This window comes from Meriones unguiculatus, chromosome 14 (genome assembly GCF_030254825.1).
Source record: "Meriones unguiculatus strain TT.TT164.6M chromosome 14, Bangor_MerUng_6.1, whole genome shotgun sequence".
NCBI classification, from domain to species: Eukaryota; Metazoa; Chordata; class Mammalia; order Rodentia; family Muridae; genus Meriones; species Meriones unguiculatus.
The window spans coordinates 2803795-2831008 of NC_083361.1; the positions used below are offsets into that span (position 1 = coordinate 2803795).

The following is a 27214-nucleotide window of genomic DNA, read 5'->3' on the forward strand; positions in this document are numbered from 1 at the left end:
AGAACTAGGACCCGGTCCTAACCCCATGCCCTCTCCTAGCCAGAGTGCGCTCCCTCCAGGAGGCCGGGGTCGGGTGGTTTCTCCTCCCCGCGCCTGCAAAAAGTGCCTCGTCACCGCTTCTGCCCGCCCCCGCCGGGCTGGGAAAACCGTGGGGTTAAGCAAGATTTGAGGACGTCAAGGCGCCTCCCAATGCAATTCTTCAGAAGCAGAACCATAGGGGATCTGAGGTCAGGGGTTACGGAAGGAAACAACCTGCGCCTGAACCAGAGGCTCACCGCTAAGGATGCCTGCAGGTTCCCGCAAGGCCAGGCCAAGGGGCGGGGCGGGGCGGCATCTGCAGGGGAGGAGACGCGGTTGTATTTGTGTGGGGGCGTGGCTGGCGAGGGGCGGGGCGCTTTTGCATATACAGCAGGCGGCGGGCCAGTGGGCGGGGCCGGGGCGGGGCGCCGAGGGAGGGATGCTCCCCCGCCCCCGGAACGGAATCCTCCGGGAGCCGAGCTGGCTCGCGCGCTCGCATCCCGCACCAGCCGCCGGCCCCGGCCCCGGCCCGCGTCAGACCGAGCCGCCGCCGCCACAGCAGCAGCAGCACTCGGGAAGCCGGGCCCAACCGGGGCCGCGGGAGGCGGGGGGCGCCCGGGCCCTGGATGTCCCGCAGCGCGGCGGCCAGCGTGAGAAGGGCGGGCGAGGGGGGCTCGGGCCGGGGGCGGCGCCGCTGCTGATGTGGCGAAGGGTGGGAGGCGGCAGCAGCGCCCGGATGGAGAGAAGATGCCAAGGCTGGAGAAGGGTGGTCCTGGGTGGGGGTCCGGCGCAGGCAATCCCAAACCTGCCCGACTGGGGTTTCCAGCACAGGCCATCTCTGCGAAGGCCCTGGCAATAGAAATCCTGGCATACAGATTCCTCCCAAATCCAGGACAGGGCTACATAAATTCTAGGTACAACTCCCTCGGCAAGGTTTGGCGTTCAGGGTCCGGGACACAGTCCCCTTCATAAAGCTAAGGCCTAACGCAGCCGATTCCAGACAGAATCAGTACTCTATCCTGCCAGAGGGTTTCTCCCGGCACAGCAGCCCCTGGGCGAGGTCTTGAAGATGAGGTCCCTGGACAGCGCTGCCAAGGCCGAGGCTCTGGGGGGCGGGGGGGCGGTTTCCAAGTACTGTCTACTCCCAGGGGTCCTGGATCTGTCCCCCCAAGGCCTTGGGCGGTGTCCCAGGCAAATCCCCTTCTCTAAACAAGGTCCCTGTGTCTGGAACTCCACCCCAGCGTGAATAAAATAATGAGAATTTCAGGCATTTCCCTACCCCCACCTCCACCCATGCTTAGTCAGGGGTCTCAAGACATTGGTCTCCTAGGCCACCCCCTTTGTCCCTAGGGCTGCTCAGTTGTCTGAGAGAGGCCCCACCCGGAGACAAAGCTCAGCCTGCCTTTGCCAGACCTAGCCCCCACCCCCAGACTCCGGGATCCAGCCTGGGCTGGGGGCGGCTCCCCAGGGACTCGGTGGAGACCTGTCCGCAGCTTCCGTGGTGACCGGCCGCTTTGTGTGTGGTATGGGGGGGGGAGGTGGTGAGAAGTGTGACTGTGTTGGTGTGACTGTGGCTGTGCGTATGTGTATGCTTGTGTTGCAGCTGGCACAGACGAGGACTGTGCATGGTTGTGGTTGGATGTGACGGCCTGTGTGTGTGTGTGTGTGTGTGTGTGTGTGTGTGTGTGTGTGCGCGCGCGCCTCCTGTGTTGTGAGGCTGTGAATGTGAATGACAGCTGCTCGCCCTGCAGACTCCCCTACTTTTTAGGTTGTGTTTAAAGAGGTGTGTACGTCTTTTGTGACCCTGTGTGCTCGTGTGTGCGCGCGCGCCTTGGGACGTGTCAACATCTGTGCTGGGTTTGGGGCTGGCTGAAGATGTGGGTAGAGCTGTGACCGTGACTCTGTGCCCTGTGTGGCCCAGCGCTGTGCTGGTGCCTGATACCGTGTACACATGCGGGCGGCATGGCATCCGGTGCAGCTGGGGGTGCGTGGCTGCCGTGTTTGAAGTCACATTGTGGCTGTGGGACTGGGCTTGTGGGGTGGCGGTGTGTGTGACAGTGGGTTGTGTGTCCCTAGCTGTGGCTGTGTGTGTGACTAGGGTTGTATAAGTGACTCTCTGGCCGGGGGAGGCACTACAGCCTCCTGTGTGTGACCTGAGCTGTGAACTTGACTTCTTATCTGACACTCTTGTCTGTTACAAGAGGTTAATTGTGTGGCTCAAGCTATGGATGGTGCCTGTATGCTCGGGGTATGGATGGGACTGGCTGCTGTTTCCTGTGCGTGTGTGTGTGTGTGGCCCTCCGTGACGGTGCACTGGTGTCCAGGACTGTGAAAGTGTGTGTGTCTGTGTGCACGTGTCTGATTTGGTGGTGACGTTTGCACATGCCTCTATCCAGGACCGCGTTTTCCCTGTAAGGCCAGGACTTGTGGTGCGGAGAGTTGAGCCGTGTGTGTAAAGTTTCTGTGGGCGAGACCTCGAGTGTTAGCGGGCTGTGACGTGGTGCACCTGTCCACGTGGGGCAGAGACTGATTCCAGGCCACACTCTTGCCTGTATGACGTGAGTCCTCGTGTGAGCGGGTGACACGGTATGGCTGTGTGGGGGACACCCACGTGGCAGATGGCAGGGCTCCGTGGGCACGAAGCTGAGTGTCTCCGTACACAACTGTGTCTGGAATGTGCGAGGCTGCGAGGCTGCGGGCAGCCGTCCTGCCCCCACCTTTGGCTGAGCGTGCGCTGTGTCTGTAATGCTCAGCGTGGTCGTCAGTTATCGGTGGTGTGTGGCTGTGTGACGTAAAGAGCAGTTTATACAGAGGAGGGGTTGTCACGGGGGAGTGTGTAGTGGATGTAATGACAAATGTGTGTCATTACAGTACGTGACAGGTGTGTTGGTGTCACTGATACTGTTGGCGTTGAATGGCCCTTGTGCCAAGCTGTGTGGGCTGGGGTAGGTGGCGTGGGGGGGCGGGGCTTTGTGAGAGCATGTGCCTCTGTCCATGTAGGCGTGGGAGTCTACGCAGACGAGATTGTGTCACTGTGTGACCAAGTGGGTGACCGCTCTGGATGTGTTTCTACAAGGGTGGGGCCCGAGGAGACACAAGTATCACAAGGACGTTCGGCACCCTTGTGCGTGTGCCTGGCCCAGGCCCAGTTTGCAGAGCTGAGCAAATGAGCGCACAGGATCAGTTGCAGGTGTGAGCAGGGGTCTGTGGTGGGCTGGACACACTGCGTGCATGTGGACAAATGGCCGGAGTCGAACTCTGTGTGCGGCCAACAGCACTCGGCCAAATGTTTAGCGGCGTTCGTACCCTGTGAGCTGATGTACGTAACTGTCATGGCGTCTGTGTAATAAAGTGTGCAAGTGTGCGGGGCTGTGACCAGGTGCTGAGGAAACTGTTGGACGTCAGGTGTGTGTGTGGACAGGACGCTAGAGGGCAACGCCACTCACTACACACACACACACACACACACACACACACACACACACACACACCCGTGGGTACAGTGTCCCAAAACACACCTACTCCTTCCTGGGCCCTTAGAACCAGGTGGCTGGTCTCCCTGGTGACGGTTGCTATGACTACTGGGGCTCTCACTCGGGAGGGAGCCTGAGATGGAGGGGTTGGCTGAGGTCCGGTGGGGGGTGTGAACAGGGGACTGGATCCCCCTCCCGAACAAACTTCTCATCTTCTCACTCCCTCCAGCAGGGCGGACCCCGGAGACCTGATCAGTGTTCGTCCCCAGCCCCGTGCGGGGCCCCGGGGCCCCCTGAAACCTTCAGGACGGAGGCAGGTGAGTGACCAGCCTGCCAAGGACGGGCTGCCTCATACATGGGTCCCGGTCATAGCCAGCGTGGGCAGAGGAGCTGCGAGCCCCTGTCACGCAGGCTTCATTGCACGCTCGGTGGCCGTCCAAGCCCCTCCGTCACAGACATACATCCTAAACTCTCACCTCCAGACACAGCGGTCTCCCTCGAGCAGTGCTGTGCACAGGCTATGCTCTCGCACATACACACACCCAGACATAGATTTACGGTTCAACGTGCACACACAGATGCTCTCCAAACACCTGTCAAAATGCACTGACAAGCACACTTCCTAGTCACACTAACAAACATGTATTCATGTGCGCATGCCTGCAGACCCTCCCAGACACACAGAGGCAACCACAGGCACTCGCTCTACACCCATTCTGAGATACACGCTCAAGAGACATACATGGCCATATATGATGCTGCAGGCCCATAACCCCAACGACTGAGAAGGTCAGGCGTAAGGGTCAGGAGTTCAAGTCTGGCCTCAGCTTCAGAGCAAACTGGAGCCCAGCATGGATGGCATGGACCCAGCTCTAAAGCTGTAAGATGTGGATGCCTGCCTGTAACACCAACAGCCAAGAGGCAGAGGCAGGCAGGACTCGTCTCGACTTCATCATCAGCCTGGTCTACAGAGCAACCACTAGGCCAGCCAGAGATGTACAGGAAGACGCTGGGAAAAGAAGAGAGCTGACAGCGCGCCTGTGATCCCAGCACCGAGAGGCAGAGGCAGGCGGATCTCTGTGAGTTCGAGGCCAGCCTGGTCTATAAAGCCAGTCCAGAACAGACAGGGCTACAGAGAAACACTGCCTTAAAACAACAACAGAAAAAAAGAAAAAGAAAGAAAGAAGAGAAGGAGGAGGAAGAGGAGAAGCAGAAGAAGATAATGATCCAGTTTACGGCCCCACTCAGCATGCTCTGACCCACAGGTCCAGGCAGCCCTGCCTCCTTTACCCCAGGCTGACTTCGAGCTCGCTCCTTGACCGAGGATGGCCATGAACTGATAACTCTTGCGTCCACCTCTGCCAAGTGCTGGACCTGCAGGCAGGAGACACCATGTCTGGTTTTTGTCGTGCTGGAGCTGGCTCTCGGGGCTTCCTCATGGCGGGCAAACAGTTTATCACCTGAGTGGGGCTTCAGCCCTGACAGCTACGCTTCTGTAGACAGATGGCCTCACAGTGGCTGCCATGATCCCCGAAGAGCCGAGTGCTTGCGTACACGCTCACCGATAGTACTCAGCATTTTCACAGACAACAGCTACTCAGAAGTCACAGCGGTGTCTGTGGTCTCACTCCAGATACACACCCTCACGGACACAGCTTTACAAGCATACTCTCAGCCCAGAGAATGACCTGGGAAAGCGCTGCTTTGTGGGCTTTTGGGGGTTTTGGTTTTTCTAGACAGGGTCTCTCTGTGTAGCCCTTGCTGTCCTGGAACTCACTCTGTAGACCAGGCTGGCCACAAATTCCTAGATCCATCTGCCTGCCTCCCAAGTGCTGGGATTAAAGGCTTGCACCACCACTGCCACCTCCTGCTTTTGGTTTTGAATGAGGGAGGTTTTATTAAAAAATTATTTAATTTTATTTTATGTGTGTTGGTATGGCGATGTTGGGTCGCTTGGAACTGGAGTTCCAGCCAGCTGAGAGCTTCCCTGTGGGCGCTGGGAATTGAACCCCGGTTCTTTGGAAGGGCAGACAGTGCTCTCAACCACCAAGCCATCTCTCCAGCCCCAAGTGAGTTTGTTAAGTATAAAGCAGTCAAAAGTAAAACAGATATCGAGCAGCAGCAGAAGAGGGCACAGAACATCCACCAGGCTCTCACCGCCTCCAGCGGACAGGACTGGAGTGGCCTGATGGAGAAAGCGAATGAAAACACCAACAGGCGCGGCAGAGCCACGGAAAGGCTCACTCACAGCTCCCTCATGGCCGCCGCCCCATCTCAGAGATGCCCGTCACGGCGCTCACTCTGAGAGGCAGCAGCCCTGAAGGACAGTAGTCACATCCTCGCGTGGAAACGGGCCCAGATGCAGCCCTTGGTCTGTCCAAGGCGGTGTGCGCAGAAAACACAGGCCTTCCTAGACTGACTGAGAGCACGCACCAGCGCGTGTGCTCGGCCACGCAGACACGAATGCCCTTCAGCAAAAACCTGCAGAGTCCTGCTCACAGACAGCAAGCGCGGCACACAGGCGCACGAGCTCTCCTCACAGGAGGGTCCTTCCTGCAGCCGCCTCCACACGCACACTCCCGCCAGCTCCTACGACCACACGACCCCCGAGGCCTTGCTTCTTCATCTGCACTCAGAGGCCTGAACATGCGTTAAGTTCTCTGTCTCTCCCTGCCTCCCTCCCTCCCTCCCTCCCTTCGTCCCTCTCTCTCCTTTTTCCTTACACTTGGAGTTGACCTCGAGCTTTGCACTAGTCAAGTGCTCTGTCCTTGCCTCTGATCATCTCTGGTCAACACCCCTGACCCTTGACCCCACGTCCTCAAACTCAGTGACCTGAGAGCACTCTACCTAACCAGTGTCCACCGGCTGGACACCCCATACCCGTCCATCTAGCAAGCCCTTAGTGTTGTAACCTCGTTCCCGTAGCTTGTGACCACCGTCTTTGATCCTTACCTCACTAGACGCGGCGGGCACCATGAACAAGCTACGCCAGAGCCTGCGGCGGAGGAAGCCGGCCTACGTGCCTGAGGCGTCGCGCCCGCACCAGTGGCATGCAGATGAGGATGCGGTGCGCAAGGGCACCTGCAGCTTCCCTGTGAGGGTGAGCAGGCACACGGGGTGGGTGGTGGGGCCCAGGTCACTGCTGTGTGTACCTGCTGCTCCTGGGGCGCTGGGCCAAACGCTAGGAGATCTGGAGTGGGGGGCTGGGGGTGAGGGGCTGGGGGTGCGTTTGTTAAGGTCTTACCTCCCTTGTACAGCAAGCCTGGGATACAGCTTAGCAGGAGATGCTAGAATCAATTCCCAGTGAGGGAATTGATGTGGCTCAGTGGTAGAGCTCCTGCCTAGAATCCCCCAGTGAGGAGCTGGGGTGTGGCTCAGTGGTAGAGCCCCTGCCTAGAATCCCCCAGTGAGGGGCTGGGGTGTGGCTCAGTGGTAGAGCCCTGCCCAGAATCCCCCAGGAAGGGGCTGGAGTGTGGCTCAGTGGTAGAGCCCCTGCCTAGAATCCCCAGTGAGGGGGTGTGGCTCAGTGGTAGAGCCCCTGCCTAGAATCCCCCAGTGAGGGGCTGGGGTGTGGCTCAGTGGTAGAGCCCCTGCCTAGAATCCCCCAGGGAGGGGCTGGGGGCATGACCAAGTGGTAGAGCGCTTGGCAAGGATCTCCCATTGAAGGTTGTGGGTGTGACTTGGTGCTAGAACCGTATGTAAGGTATAGCATGTGTAAGGCCCTGGGTTCCATTCCCAGCATGAGGAAGGTAGGGTATGAGGACACAACTGAAAACTTAAAATTGCAGCTCTGGGCAATGGAGCTTAGTGTCCCTGGAGATCCTGGGGACAGTCATTGCACCTGTAGGGAACTCTGATTTCCATTTGTCATTGTAGGAGGTAGAGTGAGCGCTGATTTGTGCTGTGCTCTGTGTGAGTGTGCCTGTGTTTTCAGGTGTGCACATTAGGGCTTACACCAATAGCCTTGGTAAGCAGTCCACCACTGAGCTCCATTTCCAGTGCTGGCTTACACCTTTCTGCCCTGTGTCAGGGTAGCATGGAGCTGCCTGTGGCCTACCTCGTGTCCTCAGGCACACACAAGCATGCTGGCCCTCCAGAGGCCAGGAGTGGTGTGTGAAGACCCAGCGATGGAGGCGGGACTCAGATCTCTGTAGATTCTTCTCAGCCGTGTGTCTGGGCCCGGAGTGGGGGTCCCTGCCTTATGGATTAATTGGAGGCGCACCTCTGATTGGCTGAGAGCTGCCACTACCGAGTGGGCCTGCTCGGCGGCGACGCTGGGAATGATTGATCGCTCTGTTTATTTCATCTCCTCCCTTCCCCCACCCAAGTACCTGGGCCACGTGGAGGTGGAGGAGTCCCGAGGGATGCACGTTTGTGAGGATGCTGTGAAAAAGCTGAAGGCGGTGAGTGAGGAGCCGGTGGGGGGGTGGGGTGGGCAGGAGCAGGCTGAGGAAACCCCGCAATCCTGATCAGGCCCCTCTGTTCCCTGCCCCCCCCAGATGGGCCGGAAGTCCGTGAAGTCCGTCCTGTGGGTGTCAGCCGACGGCCTCCGAGTGGTGGACGACAAGACCAAGGTAGGAGGCCTGATCTTGGGGAGGAGGGAGGCTTCTTGCCCGCCGTCCGCCTTGGGAGATTTCTCCCGGGGGCACTTCCAGGCTCTGCCATGTGTGCCCGCATCAGCTTGGCTGACTGCACAGCCCTAATTCAGGAACGAGGGCCGTGGTTATTTGCGAGCTGCTCTAGAGAGTGGGTGGGTGGGTGAGTGCAGGAACTGGAGCAGCCGCCCAGCGCCGATCCCAGCCACCCCCTCACCAACTGGGAAACCCTGCGAACCAGATTCACCCCCTCCGGGCCCCCGTTGCCTCATCCAAAAAAGAAAAAAAAAGAGAGAGAAAGAGAGACTGGTAACAGACCCTCTATCACCACACCACAAAGTCTGTGTGTGTGAACTGTTTGCACGAGGGCTGCAAGGATTCTACAGCCATGCAGCCGTGGGATGCGAGTTCAGATTCCCTGAAACCCATGCTAGTGCTGGTGTGTCCCCCAGTAACCCCTGCCTCAGAGGGCAGAGCCAGAGCTGCAGAGCCGGCAGGCTAGCAAGCCCAGCCACACCAGCGAGCTCTGGCTTTGACGGAGAGACCCTGACTCACGATGAAACGGAAGGGGGCCTGAGGAAGCTCAGCCTCCACCCTCCGTAGGCAGGGTGCCCACACACACAGAGAAGAAGGCGGGGCACCTCAGAAGGAGCATGTGTGTTGTGGTTCAGGTGTGTGATTCTAGCCTTAGGGAAGTTAGGGCAGGATTACAAATCCAAGGCTAGCCTGGGCTTCATGCTGACCAAAAAAAAAAAAAAAGTTTGGCAAATCAACAAATGTGGGTTGTCATATATTTTTGGGTCTTGGTTTTATGAGACAGAGTCTGGGATAGCTCTGGCTGGTTTTGCCAAGGATGGTCTCGAACTGCTGTCCTTTCGCCCAAGCACTGGGATTACAGGCACTGACCGCCACAGCTGGCTCACGCAGTGTGTCTGTAGGACACAGCCTCGGGTCTCCTGTACACCAGGCAGCGGCGTACCACTTGAACACAACCGTCTCAGTTTCGCGGTGACCACGGCCGCGCTTGGAAAGGCAAACACTTAACTGGAGCTGGCTCACACTTCCAGAGGTTTAGTCCATTGTGTCAAGGCAGGGTGCTGGCAAACGTGGCGCTGGAGAAGGAGCTGAGAGTCTGCCTCTTGATCACCAGGCAGCAGCAGGAGACTGTGCCACACTGGGTGAAGCTTGATCAGAGGAGACCCCGAAGCCCGCCCCCACACTGACACACTTCCTCCAACAAGGCCACACCCCTGAGAGTGCCCCTCCCTGTGGGCCACGCACTCAGACGCAGAGTCTGTGGGGCCGGTCCTGTTCTCACCGCCACAACACCCCAGCCCTGTTTGGTGTTTAGACAAGAGCATCGGGATCCAGGGTCCGAGTCTTTTTCTGAGGCAGGGGAGTGAGGGCACTAGTAGCAGGGTGTTGTGGGCGCTCGACAAACAGCCCTGTCACTGAGCCATCACGTGAGCCCCAGGCACTGGAAATCTGTGTGTTCCCCTTTGCCCTCTGACTCCAGACACTAACACATACACACACACAACATCGCCCAGTCCTTGCTGGGGGTGCTAAGTTACCTTTGCACAGGCCGTTCCTTTGCCTGGATGCTGTTCCCTGCCTCCTTGCCTAGCTAATCCTTCCTCCAGAAACTTGGCTTGGGGCTGGCTTAAGTGCCAGTTCCTGGCTTCTGCAGGCCCTGAGTCCTTGTCCTTACGGCCTGGCTGTGCCTCTAGGCGGTCTCTTCCATGTCAGGTGGCTCATGACCTAGGGCAGGCTGTGCATGACAGCGGGGTCAGGGTGGATCACGTCCTGAATGCAGGCCGGAGAGGGGCTCTAACTGCCTCCTCCACCCTTCCCAGGACCTGCTGGTAGACCAGACCATTGAGAAGGTCTCCTTCTGTGCCCCTGACCGCAACCTGGACAAGGCCTTCTCCTACATATGCCGTGACGGCACCACACGCCGCTGGATCTGCCACTGCTTCCTGGCACTCAAGGACTCCGTGAGTACCTCAGGCAGCTGGGCGCTCTCCCTCATCTGCGTGTCTTCTCATCTCAAGAAGGAAGTGTGTGCAGGTTATGGTGGTGCAGCAGTCGGGAGACAGAGGCAGGCAGACCTCCAAGTTCCAGGCCAGCCTGGTCTACAGAGTGAGTGCCAGGACAGCCAGGGCTACACAGAGAAACCCTGTCTCGGAAGACCAAAACCAACATTGTTTATCATCACCCTCATTGTTTACCATCTGTGTTAGTATGTCTAAGCCTGATCGCATGTACATGCATCATGTGCCTGCAGCTACCTGTAGAGGCCAGAAGAGGGCATTAGATCTGGAGTCACATGGAGTCACAGACACTTGGGAGCTGCCTGGTGTGGGTGCTGGGAACTGAACCTGGGTCCGCAGCAAGAGCAGGCAGTGCTCCTAACCACTGAGCCATCTCTCCGGCCCTTCTAGGCCTCGAACTTTTGGTCTTCCTGTCTGCCTCCCAAAAGTCAGGCTTACAGAAGGCCTTCAGCCCCAAGCTCAGCGCTCCACAGATGGTTGCTTATGCTTCCGCTGTACTGTGTGGTCAAGACAGGTGGTTCTCTGCCTCAGCAGGCCCCCTTCCTGCCTTCAACTGATGTCTTTGTCTTCCTTCCTTCCTTCCTTCCTTCCTTCCTTCCTTCTTTCTTTCTTTCTTCCTTTTTTTCTTTCTTTCCCTCAACAGGGTTTCTCTTTGTAGCCCTGGCTGTACTGGACTCGCTCTGTAGACCAGGCTGGCCGAAAGCTCCCAGAGCTCCCCGGCCTCTGCCTCCCGAATGCTGGGATTACAGGGGTGTGCCACCACTGCCTGGCTAGGTCCGTGTCTCGATAGCTTCCAGTGTTCCTTCAGCCTTCATACATTTTTGTTTGTGGCTCTTTTTTTGTGTGGGGGGGATTATTTGTTTATTTTTAAAGATTTATTTGGGGGTCTGGAGAGATGGCTCAGCAATTAAGATCACCCGTTGAGAAGGACCAAGATTTTATTCCTGTCACCACGGCAGTTCCCATAAACCCAGTTTTAAGACATCTGGCATCCTCTTCTAGCCCCTCGGGTACCAGAAATGCACACAGCACACTTACATAGATGTAGCCAAAACCACCATACACATAAAAATTAAAAAAAAAAAAAAAAAAAAAGAATATTTTTTAGAGTAGGCTGGAAGGGTGGTGCAGGTTTAATCCCTGCTCTTGCTGGGCAGAGGCAGGTGGAGCTCTGCAAGTTGGAGGCCAGCCTGGTCTGCACACTGAATTCCATGCCAGCGGGGGCTATAGAGAGAGACTGGGTCTCAAAAATAAAAACCCGAAAAACAAACCAGCAAAAGAAATCCCTGAAGATGGTAGAGACACTTGCTGCCAGGTCTGACTCACTGATTCAATCCCCAGGACCTACGTGGTGAAAGGAGAAAACCAGCTCCCACATGGTGTCCTTGGTCTCGCACACACACACACACACACACACACACACACACAGTAAATATTAAACATGTAAGTTTTGTATTTTATTTCTCATGTGTGATGGAGTGGAGTGGTTGTGGGTTACCTACTTGCTGTGGGTCCTCTGGAAGAGCAGCCAGTGCCCTTAACCACTGTGCCATCCTCCAGCCAGGACGTGTTTCTTTTTTAAGGTTATATTTATTTACTTTGCTTGCAAGTGCGTGTGTGCACCAGTGTGCGTGTGTTTGAGCATGCCTGTGCACACGTGGACCGTAGTTCGTGTAGCCGTCCGAGGACAACATCCAGAAGCCGCTTCTGTCCTCCCACTGTGTGGAACAGACTCAGCGCATCAGCCTTCATGTCACCCTTACCTGCTAGGCTGTCTCGCTGGGTCTTTTGGGGTTTGAGGAAGGCCTAGCTGGGGAGGAGGGCCTGGCTCCGGAGTCTCTCCTTCATTAAGCCTTCCAGGTAGTTACATGGGGAGACTGCCTAGCTCAGCCTCAGCCCCCACCCCAGCCGTCACCGCACCTCTCCGTAAATCTTCCTAGCACAGATTCCACAGCAGACCTGAGGCTTTAAAGTGAGTCTCTAGCAAATGAGCCTGAGAGAGAGGGACTGGACACCAGCGTGCTGGTCGGAAGCCGAGGGACCGTTTTGGACCGTCTTGACGCCACCCAGCCTGGGCCCAGTGAGCCACCAAGGTCTCTCCAGGCTGAGTGGGGGTGGACAGAGCCTCGATGAGGGGCTGAGAAGTTTTGGATGAACACATGGCTGACAGACTTGCTGTGGCTATTTTTGGAGGCTCTGCTGCCCGGGGTTGGTGGTGCCTGGCTGTGTGGGATGTTGGGCACAGTGACATCTCCAGCCTGGGGATAACTGCAGTGGCGTCTCCTTGGTTCATTGTCTTCACACGCAGCTAAGTTTTCGACTTGGTCCCTTCCAGTGTGGCCACATAGAATACATTGTTTCCACTTGCCACTTAATTTGGCTATTTTATTTTATTTTATTTTATTTATTTTTGAGACAGGGTTTCTCTGTAGTCTTGGCTGTCCTGGACTCACTTTGTAGACCAGGCTGGCCTTGAACTCACAGAGCTCTGCCCGCCTCTCCCTGCCTGGGATTACAGGCCTGTGCCACCACACCTGGCTTACTTTGTCTCTCTCAGGTGGCTTTTGAGGCAGGTGGCTGAACCTCGTTTGGGGTGCATGTCATGACCACATGTCAGTTTTGACACTCCTCTGTTCTTATTGCCTTGAGACGGGGTCTCTCGCTGAAGCAGAAACTTGCCAATTCGGGTAGGCTGGCTACCGAGCAAGTTCTTGGAACCTGCCTGTCTCTGCCCCGCAGTGTTGGGGCTGTAGGTACCGGAGCCATGCCCGGCTTTTCACGTGGGTGCTGGGATTCAGATGGCTGCCCTGCGCAGGCCATGGCTGACGGAGGAGGCTTCCTTAGAGTTTTTTCTTTAATAGCAGTACCTGCAGAGGCCAGAGGAGGGCACCAGAGCCCCTGGAACGGAAGTAACTGCGCGGCCGTGTGCGTGCTAGGAATCAAACTCAGGTCTTCCGAAAGAGCAACCAGCGCTCTGAAATACGAGCCCTCCCTCTAGACCCCCTTTTGTGTTTTTAAGAGACTGCCATATAGCCCAGGCTGGCCTCAGACTCCCTATGTAGCCAAGGATAACCTTGAACAAATGCTGGGATTTCAGGCATAAAGCACCAGATCCAGCAGGTTTTAAATTATTGATAGTGAATTTTTAAATTTAGTTTATTTTTAAGATTTATTTATTTTCTATATGAGCGCTCTATCTGCACGCTCTATATGAGCGCTCTATCTGCACGCCAGAAGAGGACATAAGATCCCAGTATAGATGGCTGTGAGCCACCATGTTGTTGCTGGGAATCCAACTCAGGACCTCTGGAAGAGCAGACGGTGCTCATAACCACTGAGCCATTTCTCCAGCCCCAAAATGAAATTCTTAGAACTTCGAATTGTGCAGTGAAGCTGGTCATGGTTTCAGGCCGGAGACTTGGGAATAAGACCATCCTGAGCTATGCAGTGACTCCAGGGCACTTTGAGAGAGAGAGAGAGAGAGAGGGAATTTGGTTGGTTGTTGTTTTGGGTTTTGTTTGTTTAGCCATAGTCTCATTATGAAGACCAGGCTGGCCTTAAACTCCCAGACATTCACCTGCCTCTGCCTCCCGAATGCTAGGATTAAAGGCTGGAGCCACACTGAGCCCTTTGATTTATTTTCAAGATTGGCTTGGCTGTTCTAGGTCCTTCAGAATTCCATGTGCATTTCGGAATCGGCTTTTCCATTTCTGCAAAGGCATCGTTGGGTTTTGACAGAGCTTTCACTGACTGCAACTTGCTCTGGGGAACATCCCTGTCTCGCCCGTTTTCTTCCGGTCTAGGCACATGGGCTATCTTTCCATTAGGCAGTGTTTTGTAGCATAGTTACCTTGTATCTCTGTGGTTATATTTATTGTGTGTGTGTGTGTGTGTGTGCACATGTGCGCAAATGCTGTGGAGGCTAGAGGTCAACACGGGCCATCTTATCATTTTCCACCTTATATTTGCTTTCTTTCTTTCGTTTGTTTGGTTTTTGTTTCGTTTGTTGAGGCAGGGTTTCTCTGTGTAGCCTTGGCTGTCCTGGAACTCCGGCTGTACACCAGGCTGGACTTAAACTCGCAGAGATCCGCCTGCCTGTGCCTCCTGAGTGTTGGGATTAAAGGCGTGCGCCACCATACCCAACGTGTCATTATTATTATTATTATTATTGTTATTATTATTATTATCATCATCATCATCATCATCATCATCATCATCATCTGCCTGGGCTGGTCTTGGTTTTCCTGATTCAGGTAATTGCCTGAAGCAGCCTCCCAGGCCCTACTGCACCTAGCTTTGTGCTGGGGAGTGAGGGTGTTGGAGCTCACTGTAGCCGCCTTGGCTCCCAGCCTGGAGCTGCGCTGCGAACTAGCGTGCGAGGTTCCCTGCTTTCCTCCTCTGGTGCGGATGCGCGCTCAGCTCCAGAGAGCCCAGGGGCTTCGGCTGGGCCCCGCGGCAGGCTGCGCCACCTTCCTAACGGGCCACCTCTCCCCGCAGGGCGAGAGGCTGAGCCACGCGGTGGGCTGCGCGTTCGCAGCCTGCCTGGAAAGGAAGCAGCGGCGGGAGAAGGAGTGCGGGGTCACAGCCGCCTTCGACGCCAGCCGCACCAGCTTCGCCCGCGAGGGCTCCTTCCGTCTGTCCGGGGGCGGCCGGCCGGCCGAACGCGAGGCTGGGGACAAGAAGAAAGGTGGGTGCCGCGCGCAGGGGGCGCACAGGCCCCAGGGGATCCAGTACCCAATTCTGGCCTCCCGGGGCATTGCGCACGCGTGGTGCGCAGACGTGTGCCGGCAAAACCCTCGCACACATGAAATACGAATGAAGACTAAGGAAAGCAGTCTTTGAAAGGCATGAAGATTGCCGGCACTCTCCGCGCCGCCGAAGTCTTCCTGGAGGGAACTGTATGCAAAGGCTGCTCTGATTTTCAGGGCCTCCGCGCTACAGAAAGCACTGCGCTGCTTGCACAGCCCGAGGGGAGTTTGAGGCGCTCTCTCTCTCTCTCTCTCTCTCTCTCTCTCACACACACACACACACACACACACAATCAGCTAAACCCTGGCCTTTGGCACCACCTTTCAGGCTTGGCACACCTAGCCTCACACACAAAGCTGCTTATTTGGAATCCTGACCTCAGTGCTGCCTTTGATGACCTTTAAGGGAGGACTGGGGGAGGTGGCCCAGGGACACTGGAATCCAGAGAGGGCAGGGGACCTACTGAAGTAATACAGCAATGGGATAGGGGAGGACTGGTTTCCTGTTTCCAGACTGTCCATGGCTCCAGGCCAGGCCTATCACTTCATTCTGGAAGATGAGAAAGCAGCCCTAAGCCATAGTGAGGAACTTGGGAGTGGCTCAGTGGTAGAGCCCCTGCCTAGAATCCCCTAGTGAGGGACTGGGGTGTGGCTCAGTGGTAGAGCCCCTGCCTAGATTCCCCCAGTGAGGGGCTGGGGTGTGGTTCAGTGGTAGAGCCCCTGCCTAGAATCCCCCAGTGAGGGGCTGGGGTGTGGCTCAGTAGTAGAGTCCCTGCCTAGAATCCCCCAGTGAGGGGCTGGGGTGTGCTCAGTGGTAGAGCCCCTGCCTAGAATCCCCCAGTGAGGGGCTGGGGTGTGCTCAGTGGTAGAGCATCAGCCTAGACTCCCCCAGTGAGGGGCTGGGGTGTGGCTCAGTGGTAGAGCCCCTGCCTAGAATCCCCCAGTGAGGGGCTGGGGTGTGGCTCAGTGGTAGAGCCCCTGCCTAGAATCCCCCAGTGAGGGGCTGGGGTGTGGCTCAGTGGTAGAGCATCAGCCTAGACTCCCCCAGTGAGGGGCTGGGGTGTGGCTTAGTGGTAGAGCCCCTGCCTAGAGTCCCCCAGTGAGGGGCTGGGGTGTGGCTCAGTGGTGGAGCCCCTGCCTAGAATCCCCCAGTGAGGGGCTGGGGTGTGGCTCAGTGGTAGAGTACTTTTTTAGGCAGGTGTTGGTGGCACACACCTTTAATTCCAACACTTAGGAGGTAGAGGCAGGCATATCTCTGAGTTCAAGGCCAGCCTGGTCTACCAAGGAAGTTCCAGAACAGCCAGGGCTACACAGAGAAACCCTGTCTCGGTGGGGTTGGGGGTAAGAAGGTACAAGTACTTTCCTAGAATCCACCCATCTGAGGCTGGGCTGTAGCTCAGCGTAGACCGCTCGGCTAGTAAGCACAGCAGCCGGTCCGCATTGCCGTTAACACAGGCCTGTTGGGCCTGGCCTCCAGCGCCTTCAGAAAGATCACTAACAGACTTGTCTCTTGTGTCTTCAGCAGAGGCAGCCGCTGCCCCCGCTGTGGCTCCCGGCCCTGCCCAGCCGGGGCATGTGTCTCCAACGCCGGCCACCACGTCCCCTGGTGAGAAGGGGGAGGCAGGCACCCCAGTGGCTGCAGGCACCACCGCGGCCGCCATTCCCCGGCGCCACGCGCCTCTGGAGCAGCTGGTCCGCCAGGGCTCCTTCCGCGGCTTCCCGGCGCTCAGCCAGAAGAACTCGCCCTTCAAACGGCAGCTGAGCCTGCGGCTGAACGAACTGCCCTCCACGCTCCAGCGCCGGACAGACTTCCAGGTGAAGGGCACAGGTGAGCCCGGGTCGGCGGGCAGGTGAAGGGCGCGGGTGAGCCGGGCTCGGCGGGTGAGCCCGAGGTTGGCCGAGAGGGACCTCCGGAACCAGTCAGCAATGTCTGATAGAAGAGAGATGGTGTACACTGTGATTGATCCGTACCGTCCACCGGGGGCAAAAGATTAAGCGGGGAACCTATGGTCGTGAACAGTGTGGGCCGTGATGGAAGAGTGGAAGAGAGCTAGCCCCAGTCACGGTTGCTAAGTCATCCTGCTGCGGGTAAAGGGTGGAAATGTGGCACAGTCACTGGCAGCTGGTGGTGTCTGCTGTTGCTAAGGGACGCAGCCAAGGTGGCACACATCACATCTGCTTCAGGCAGGTGAGCCTCCCTGGTAAGGGAAGGAGACAAACAACATGGATTTTGTTTGGCCCAGGACAGAAGCACGGTAATTTCGTACTCTTTCCAAACATTTGTTCCATGGATCCATGACATGTATTACATGAATGGTAAAGGGATCTCTCTGGCTCAGGAAGGGAGAGGGTTGTAATAGATTAGCTATGTCTGCCTTGGTCAGGGAGGGGAGAGGATAGCATACATCCCAATGTCCTCATATCTGCTGTGAGCAAAGAGATCATTTTGGAGTGCGGTAGTGGGCTACACGGTCAATTAGGAAAATTTGCCCTGGAAAGAAAGCAGCAATATGCAGTATTTTGTTGTTACTGTTTGTTTGTTTGTTTTATTTTGTTTCTCTGTGTAGCCCTGGCTGTCCTGGTCTCACTTTGTAGACCAGGCTGGCCTCAAACTCACAGCCATCTGCCTCCCTGAGAGCTGGGATTAAAGGCGTGCTCCCCCACAGCTGGCTACTGTTTTTCAAATCTATCTTATTAGGTTGTTATATCTATCCCTCACCCTTCTTTACCTCAATCCCTAACACTGAGAGAGAAAGAAGGTTAGAGGGAGAGGCAGGCAGACCTCTTTAGGCTGCTTCCTGCTGATCAGGGATGTGGAGTTCCTTGGGGCGGGGCTGATGTTCGCTGAGGATACCCAGCTTCTTTCACTTCTCCTCTTTGCTCACAACTGCTTGACAAACTGCAACAACACCCACCAGGAGCAGCGGGGCGGGCAGCAGCCTCCTTGGAGCATCCCCCAGCCCCATCTGGGGCCCTGGCATTTATGCCCCCTGAAAACTCCCCAGAATTCCAGCCGCCAACTGTCCTCAGCTGGCAGAGGTCACACCCCACCAGTGCACAAGAGGCTGCTCTGTGTCCCACACCTGGGGTGGAAATAGAAACATACGGGCTGGAGAGATGGCTCAGAGGTTAAGAGCACTGGTTGCTCTTCCAGAGGTCCTGAGTTCAATTCCCAGCAACCACATGGTGGCTCATACCATCAGTAATAAGATCTGGTGCCCTCTGCTGCCATCTGGCATTCAGGCACACATGCAGGCAGAACTCTGTATACGTAATAAATAAATCTTTCTTAAAAAAAAAAAAAGAATTCTAAAAAAAAAAAAAAATAGAAACATACTCACATGGTATCACTGGGTCTTCTGAGAACCCACAGTTCTCACTACAGCAGTATCTTCTGTGTTTGCCCAAAGGTGGCTTCCAGAATGTGGAATTACAAGGTCTGTCCAAGTCATGGGTACAGCAAGCAAAGAGAGCAGCGGCAGTGGGGGCTGGGAAGCTTTGTGTTTGATTATCAGTGTCTGTCATGGGCAGGGGATGAAAGGAGGTGCTATTTGTTGTGGTCCAAAAGCAAAGCCCGAGCCAGACACACTGGCACTCCCCAGCATTCCAGCCCTCAAAGGCAGAAGGGCCGTGCTCTCCAGGCCAGCATGGGCTACCTAGCAATGCAATGTCTAGAAAAGCACTGTCTGCCGTGGGCCCGGGAGATGAAAGGCTTGGTATGGAACTAGGCTGTTGCCACGGGGAGAGAGGGGAGGGGCAGCGGGAAGCGGCTCTCGTGAGACTGACCCTGCCGCTGCTTCCGCAGCCCGTGAGGGGCTCCTGGCGGTGGAGAGGGGTGTGGGGTGTGATGTGTTTCCATCGGGCTCAGAGAAGATGACAGTGAGAGTGATACACCTTCTGCAGCACTCCTCGGCTGTCACGCGCCCTCACGTTTGCTGTCCGCACACACTCCGACCTGTGCTTCAGAGGCAGGCTCCCCAGGAGCCTTCCACTCCCGTAGCCAGTTGCACACTCACTTGAGAGTCAGTGGCCATACAGAAGTTGTACATCCTGACATACATGCCACAGACGCTGGAAGTCACAGACTCAGAGTTCATGTGTACAGAAATCACGTGCACTCAGAAGTCACGTGCCCAGAGTTTTACACTCAAAACGCCGTACTCTTAGCTTCACACAAACGCAGAAACCGCAGATCCGCACAAACGCATGTCTGCAGTGCACAGGTAGACTCGGGGGACGGCACACATCTGAACCTCTGCCACACTGGGAGTCACAACCCCAGGCCTCTTGTTGCCTCTCTGGGTGGAAACATGCCCTTATTTCAGAAACTGATCTGGAAACTACATATGCCACCCCTTGGGTCCCTAGCGGACCCTGGAGGTCTGTTGCGTACCACACTTGCCAGTCTGTGGCTTATTGTTCCTCCCAGGCTCTTATGAGGCACCATTCTTGTCTCTAGCTGGCGTGATTTCATCTCTGCCATGATGCTGTGTGTGTGAGGGCAGGCCAGGTGGGGTGGCCAGGTGGGGGGCCAGGGCTCTCTAGCACAGAGTTAGGATATATGATCATATGATCCCATCAGTGAGCGTCTCTGGTCAGCATCCGTTCCTTCAGAACCTGCACTTACTATCCATACGGCCGGACGCACTGTTTAATTAGTGCACATTGTTCATAGTTGCCACGTCTCTGGTTGTAGTCACTTAGATCTTGAGGCCCTGGCTTAGGCTCCCCGTGACCGTCAGTCATCAAATGCCACACGCCGGCTTTTTGTCGTTACACTGCTGTCTCGTCGCATCCATCCACGTGCAGTTGCTTCAGTGGCCATGGCCACCTAGCGCGCTACACACCTCCGGAAGAAAAGCAGTCACACGTGCTGAGGATGCAGAGTAAAGGCTGGCTGCGGTAGGCCAGAGCCCGTCTGCTCATCCCTACCGTTCTGTGACTCACAGTGCCTGAGATGGAGCCTCCTGGTCCCGGTGACAGCGATGGCATCGGTGCCCTGTGCACACAGATCAGCTCCTCTTTTGCCAGCGCCGGAGCGCCAGCGTCAGGGCCGCCGTCCGCCTCAGCGGGTAAGCACAGCCCCCTGCGCTCGCTCTCCCCTGCGCTCGCTCTCCCCTGCTATCCCTTGCCCGGGAAGGCCGTCCTGGAGCTTGGTGGCTCAGGGTTAGAACCTTGGAGCCGTGGCTTAGCTCAGAGCTGCGGGGTTGCTTTAGAGCCACTCCGTTGACTTGGGACTGCGGGATGAAAATGAGGAACCCTCTTAACGCCGTGGCCTGTTGTAGAAGCTCACTTAGACTGACAGGCTTAGAGCCTCAGGATCAGCCTAGGTCCCTGTATTGTCTCCTCGATGTCACATCGTTTTAGAAGCATGGGGTCACCTCAGGTCCACGAGGTCATCTCGTGGACTTCTCCAGCCCCTGGACTTTCTCAGAATCTCAAATGTTAAATATGTACCCCCAGAACTTTAGCAAAATACAAACTTAAGGCAGTGGGATCTTCCCACATTAGGGTAGAACAGCCTGAGAAAGACCTGTGCTGCCATAGACTCAGCCTCTGAAAATAATCCTGGAAACATTAGCTCACAACTGTCTGTAACTTCAGTTTTAGGGGAGCTGACACCCTCATAGAAGCATACATGCAGGCAGAACAGTGATGTGCATAACAGACAGACAGATAGACAGACAGACAGACGGATAGATAGATAGATAGATAGATAGATAGATAGATAGATAGATAGGCAGATAGACAGACAGATACATACATACATACATAGGCAGATAGATAGATACATAGATAGACAGATTGACATACATACATACATACATAGACAGGCAGATAGACAGATAGACAGACAGACAGATAGATACATACATACATACATACATACATACATAGACAGACAGACAGATACATACATACATACATACATACATACATGCATGCATACATACATAGACAGACAGATAGATAAAGAGAAATACCAGAACTAAGGTGATGTTTCGCATCTCTGACATCAGACACAGCACTGGCCAGTGAAGGGCAGCAGGCTGCATGGGTGTCGAGCGTTGGTCTGTACGTGCGGCCTCTGCACACCTGTTGTGGGTCACGGTGGCGGATCTGCTCAAGGTCTGGACGGTGGGTGGGAACTGGAATTCAGAGGCTGGAGAACCTGACTCCGACCCCCAGACCACCTGGCTCCAGCGCCTGGCATTCCTCAGAGCAACCTCTGCCCTTCGCTTGCCTCTCTGCAGGGACTTCTGCCTGGGGCGAGCCCTCGGCACCCCCTGCAGCTGCCTTCCAGCCCGGGCACAAGCGGACACCTTCAGAGGCCGAGCGATGGTTGGAGGAAGTATCCCAGGTGGCTAAGGCCCAGCAGCAGCAGCAGCAGCAGCAGCAGCAGCAGCAACAGCAGCAGCAGCAGCAAGCCACCTCAGTGCCACCCATGCCCACCATGGCCCCCACCCTTCAACCCTTTTCTGCCCCCTTGGGGCCCTTCGACGCTCCAGCTGCCCAGGTGGCTGTCTTCCTGCCACCCACACACATGCAGCCTCCATTTGTACCCACCTACCCAGGCCTGGGCTACCCACCGGTGCCCCGGGTGCCTGTGGTGGGCATCACCCCTTCCCAGATGGTGGCCAACGCCTTCTGCTCAGCTGCCCAGCTCCAGCCCCAACCTGCCACCCTGCTTGGAAAAGCTGGGGCCTTCCCCCCACCTGCTGCACCCGGTGCCCCTGGGGGCCAGGCCCGCCCACGCCCCAGTGGGGCCCCCTGGCCCCCAGAGCCAGCACCTGCCCCTGCCCCTGCCCCCGAGTTGGACCCCTTTGAGGCCCAGTGGGCAGCATTAGAAGGCAAACCCGCAGTGGAGAAGCCCTCCAACCCCTTCTCTGGTGACTTGCAGAAGACCTTTGAGATTGAACTGTAGCCCAAATTACCCCGCTCCCACTCCATCAGCCCCCAGTGCAACACACTCAGGAGGGGAGGCTTCCCCCCCCCGTGCTGCTCCCTGAGCTGCGCCCCTCGATGCTCCTTCTAAGCCCTTCTCGCCACCACCCCTCACAAACCACTACAGAACCAATATTGTGATGCCTACATCGCACCAGGATGGAATTCAGGGATGGACCTGGCCTGGCCGAGGGGAACCATTTCACTGCCAGACTTAGGCTGGCGATGCCCCTTCCCCAGCCCCAGACTCGGAATGCCCTCTGTTCAAGCCACTTTCCCCAGTTTCTGTTGTCGCCCTTTCACCTTCCAGTGTTGGGCAGGATGGAGGAGGGATGTCCGCTTAGGGGCACTCCTGGGCCCACCTTAAGCCTGGTCCGGCTCCTCCTTGGCCCCTACACACAGCACAAGCTAAGGGCTTCCCTCTGCCCACGCTGCGTTCACTGCCAGTGCTGTGCTTGCCCTGCCCCCTTCCCCCACTCGGGGGCCACGTCTTCCAGAAGACTAAGGTCTCACGGGGGTGGGGCTGGCTGGGGGCCCAGGGGAGGGGGAGGGTTGAAGATGCTCAGTTACCTCATGTCGGTGCCCGCTGGGAGGGGGTCCCAGGAGAAGAAGGAGGGGTGCCTGGCGGGTACTTTTCTATCTTTTATTTCCAGATTTTTTTTGTATCTAAACTTGCAGATTTGTATTATACAAGGACAGCCAATAAAGGAAGAATATAATGGTGGCCATTGGGAAGTCGCGGTGTGTGTGGGAGAGGACTCTGAGAGCCTTTCCCACTGCCTGGCCATCCCTGCCTGTGATCCCAGCCCTGGGGACCTGGAAGCTGTCTCAGGTGCCATCCTAGCCTACCGGGGCTCGCTTTGTAGACCCGGAACTCAAACAGATCCACCTGCCTCCGCCTCCCCGAGCGCTGGGATCACAGGTGTGCGCCACCACGCCCAGTTCCCTTTCTTAATTATTACCAGACTTTGAGGCAAGGAATCAGAAAGGCACATTCTGAGTTATTGCTAGTTGGTTTGGTAACAGCATTCCACTCGGTTAATCGTAGCGTATCTTGGGCCATGCTGGGAAATGCCTGTTAGTTACACTTGCCAAAGCTCAATTCTCCCAGCAATTTCTTCCTGTTTTGTTTTTTTGTTCGTTTTGAGAGTCAGTGTCTCACTCGATAGTCCAGGCTGGCCCAAGAGTCAGTTCCACCAGCCGCTGCATCCATAGCACTAGGATTAAAGGCGTGCACCGCCACACTTGGCATCAAGAGATCGGGAGTTCAAGGTCACCCTAGGCCACGTAGCTAATTTGATCAAGGACAGCATGAAGGACCTGAGGGTCTGTCTACACACACACACTGGATATTGGCTCAGTGACAGTGCTTGCCTAGCACACATGGGGCTCTGGTTCCATCCCCAGGGCTGTGTGAAAAAACAGATAAATACACATCAAACTGTACTTCTTGAAAACAACATGATTTTGTATAAACCGATATTCTGTTCCTATTTCCTAGTGGGTGTCACACAGCTGATTGGGGGAGGAGGAGGAAGCTGGGATTTAAACCCAGCCTCTGGCCAGACTTTAGGCCAGGCTTAGAAACAGGCTGGAATCTGGCATCCAGAGCTTCCCCTACTCAGGGACTCCAGCATTAGGGACCTTTAATAGACAACTGTGCTGGGACACAGATGCCAGGCGGAGCCAGAGGGCTCCTCTAGAGGTGAACCACATCTGGACATCCTCAAGCCTTTGTTCAGTGGGAACCACTCCCAAAGGCCCAAGCTTGGACAGGGGCAGGGATGGTCTGAGCCGAGGGACAAATGAGAAACAGGACACTCCACAGAAACCCGGTCGAGACCAGGCATCTGCCCCAGACTGATTTACTTAGTTTTCTTTTTTCTTTTGGGGCAGGGTCTCCTGGCTGGCCTGGAATTCCTTTTGTAGGCTTGGTGAGTCTGGAACGTTTGGGGCCCTTGCTTTTGCCTCCCCGGTGCTTGGATTCCAGGCGCAGGCCTTCACATCCACCTGAGACTGATCTTTGCACAGCCCTTCTTTCCCGTGACCTCGGAAGTCTTTCCCAGGGCTGCGCCTCAGCTGCCCTGGGCATGCCAGCAGATGGAGGGTGGCAGGGTGACTCCACAGACGGGCATCCCGGCAGGACCCCTCGCCTCCTCAACCCTCACTGGACCAGTTTCTCTCCCATGACCCGCACGGATGGTCTTGCTCTTCCTGACCACGTGCACAGAACCCACAAGTCCACCCCCTTTTCCTGGCTTAGATTCCCTCAGAATGGACTCAGGAAAAAGCCTGGTGTGGCGCACAATTGTAATCCCAGCACTCTAGAGGCTGAAGCTGGAGGATCCCTGGGTTAAAGGACAGCCAGGGCGATATAATGAGACCCTGTCTATAAATAGCAGAACAGAACCGAGACACCGGAGTGAAGGCCTAAGACCTACTATACATACGGTAGCCTGGCCGAAACTCACCACAGTGAGCAACTCCATACTGGCACTCTTTGGGGGCATCCTTGCTGCCCGCTTCAGTACCTCTTAGGAAGCTCCCCGTCCCCTGTGGAGCCTGTCCTTTGTGCCCCATTCTCAGGAGCACCCGGGGTCCTCCGTCTGTCATTTATTTGCATTCAAGCTGGGGGAATCTGGACGCCCGGGAAGTTCTGGAACACTCCGCCCTCCCGATGCTCCAGCGACTGGTCCCCACGTGCAGCCACCGCCAACGCAGCCACCCTCGAGAGGCACATAGGAGGGCAGAGGCCGGGGTGGGGTGGAACAGAGACCCCTAGTGGCCGCTCCGAGCTGGATGGCCTGAGGGCTGGCTCTGCAAAAGAGCTCCACTCACAAGGGCTGGGAGGCAGAGCATCATTTTTGGAAAAAACAACTGTTGTCGGAGCCAGGAGGACCGTTACCCCTCAGGCCCTGGCTCAGCGGCTTGCTCCTCTGGGAGGTCCTCTTTGGCTCCCCTAGTTCGGATCTGGCGACTCTGTCGGGCTCCTATAAAACCGTGTCAGCCTGAGCCTGCCAAATCAGGCCGGGACTCCCGTCTGCCTGTACCCCCGCCCCACCTTCTTGCCTGCACCTTCCATCCCATCTTGGGGTCTTGCTCATCACCCTATGCCACCCTAGCCTCTGCCTTCTCCCCACCCTGCCTGTGTGTGCCCCTTCCGCCCCGGCCCTCCTGCCTGCCCCCCATCCTACCGCCCACCAGCATGCCACCCCCCCGCAGTCTTCCCCAGCTTCCCCCACGCTCTGGGCTCCCATCCCACCCGCTGCTGACTTCTCCTTATCCCCATCCCACCCTGACACCCCCACCCCCGACCCCTGACTCTGCCAAGGAGTGTCCTGCCGCCTCACATATTTTATTTTGTTTAGCAGCTTTATTAAGACATAATGACTTGGGAGGTGGGGTCGGGGGATGGCTGGTGGCTAAGAGTACTGGCTGCTTTTTCAGAGCTCCGTCCAAAACCCAACACCCACAGAAGGCTGTCAGCGCCAGCTCCGGGCCTTGCACTGCCCTCTTCTGGCCTCTGCGGGCACTGCACTTAATGCTGCTCAGACACACGTGGGCCGACATAAAACATGTCCAAAACAAGATTTAATCTACTTACAAAATTCTCATTTAAAGTGATATAATGACCCGAGGTGGTTTTACAGTTGCAATCCGTCCCCGCGAGTCTGTCTTAGAACATGAAGGTCATGCCAAAGCTATTAGCTCCTTATTCCCGCCCCGAGCCAGGTCACCTCTGATGGCTGCCACATCTTCATCCCTTCCGCACACGACCCCGCCCCGGCTTTTGCGTGGTATGGTTTGGCAGTGGCACAAACAGAACCTACCCTCAGGGAACGCACAAGTCCAGTTGGGGGTCTGGCTGGCTAGTGAAAAGGACTGTGGAACAAGCCTACCGCCCTGAATCAACGCCTGAGGACTGTCCTCTGACCTCCGTGTGCGTGCCACGGCACACGCGTGCACACAGACTTTTTTTTTTTTTTGGAGCGGGTTTCTCTGTGTAGCCCTGGCTGTCCTGGACTCACTTTATAGATCAGGCTGATCCGCCTGCCTCTGCCTTCAGAGTGCTGGGATTAAAGGTGTGTGCCACCACATCTGGCTAGACTAATAATTTTTAGAAAGAATTATTTATTTATTTTACATATATGAGCGCTCTACCTGCGTGTACACCTGCACACCAGAAGAGGGCATCAGCTCCCAGTGCAGATGGTTGAGAGCCACCATGTGGGTGCTGGTAATTGAACTCAGGACTTCCGGAAGAACAGACAGTGCTGTTAACCACTGAGCCATTTCTCCAGCCCCTAGACTAATAATTTTTAAAGTCTTGTTGAGACAACTAATGGGAAAAAATCTGTTCACTCCCTCCCTCATTAATCATTAAAAAATTTTTTTTCCATCAAAACTGAAAACCTGGGTCTCGTTCCTTTCCCACAATGCACATGGTAGGAAAAGAGAACAGACTCCCATGCATGCATGTATGTATGTATATTCATTTTAAAAATATACATCTTTACAAAGTGAATAAAGTGTAATTAATAAAGAATTCATATATACACATCTCCTCGGTGCTGGTCGGACTTGGTCAGGCTGCTGCGGGAAAGAAGGGTGAACTGTAGGTCGGACCTTGTGGCAGGCTCTGAGGCGAGCGATGGTGATGAGTTAGACTAGGCTGGGCACCCCTGCATGGGGCAGAGTGGGGCCTGAGCTGTGATGAGGAAATACGACCCGTCAGGTGGAACGCACTGGGGCATCGAGGGCTGGTGTGTATTTGCAGCCTTCGGAACGTTGCCTGGGCGTGATGAAGGGGCTGTTTATGTAGGAGAACGTCCTCATTCCTGGGTGATGTCTGCTGAAAGGCTTGGGATCAAAGATCACGAGATGACACCAAACATCTTCTATTTGCTTGCTTTTGAGACAGGGTTTTTCTTGTGACCTGGCTGTCCTGGACTCACTCTGTAGACCAGGCTGGTCTTGAACTCACAGAGATGCACCTGCCTCTACCTCCTGAGTGCTGGGGTTAAATCCCGCTCTTCAGGTGCTCCCTCCCTCTCTCACTCTCTTCCTCTCCCTTCACACCCCACCTCCACTTCCCTTCCTTTCATCCCTTCCTACCTTTCCTGAAATGGTCTCATACAGCTCAGGTTGCTCTCAAATTATGTAGGCAAGGATTAACCTGCCTTCCTGATCCCCCTGCCTCCACCTCCTAGGTGCTGGGAGTTTATGGCACCCTGAGACTTGAACCCAGGACTTTGTGACTGCTGAGCAGGCACGCTACCACCTGAGCTACATCCCTAGCTTCCTTTTTGTTTGTTTCAGATTTTGTTTTTATGACAGGATGCACTGTTCTGTAGCCTGGGATGGCCCGGAGCTCACCCTAT

At 55.9% G+C, this 27214-nt stretch overlaps 1 protein-coding gene across 2 annotated transcripts; it reads left to right on the forward strand.

Moving 5' to 3' along the window:
* Positions 1–168: 168 nt before the first annotated feature.
* Numbl (NUMB like endocytic adaptor protein) lies at positions 169–22557 on the forward strand. 2 transcript variants are annotated; one of them, XM_060366502.1, is made up of 10 exons: positions 169–227; positions 3724–3808; positions 6452–6591; positions 7820–7894; positions 7991–8065; positions 9943–10083; positions 14638–14827; positions 16411–16716; positions 19838–19960; positions 21143–22557. In XM_060366502.1, exons 3-10 carry the CDS (start codon positions 6466–6468, stop codon positions 21811–21813), a joined length of 1707 nt encoding a protein of 568 aa, XP_060222485.1. In that variant the 5' UTR covers positions 169–227; positions 3724–3808; positions 6452–6465; the 3' UTR covers positions 21814–22557. The 2 variants fall into 2 exon arrangements, with proteins under 2 accessions (XP_060222485.1, XP_021506333.1); XM_021650658.2 differs by lacking the exon at positions 169–227 and adding an exon at positions 469–668.
* The last annotated feature ends 4657 nt before the right edge of the window (positions 22558–27214 follow it).

Excerpts from the sequence above, each read along its gene's own strand:
- Numbl (XM_021650658.2), top strand. The coding sequence starts at position 645 with ATGTCCCGCAGCGCGGCGGCCAGC. Across the intron at positions 6,592-7,819 it reads CCTGCAGCTTCCCTGTGAGG|TACCTGGGCCACGTGGAGGT; the intron begins GTGAGCAGGCAC and ends CCCCCACCCAAG. Across the intron at positions 14,828-16,410 it reads GGCTGGGGACAAGAAGAAAG|CAGAGGCAGCCGCTGCCCCC; the intron begins GTGGGTGCCGCG and ends TTGTGTCTTCAG.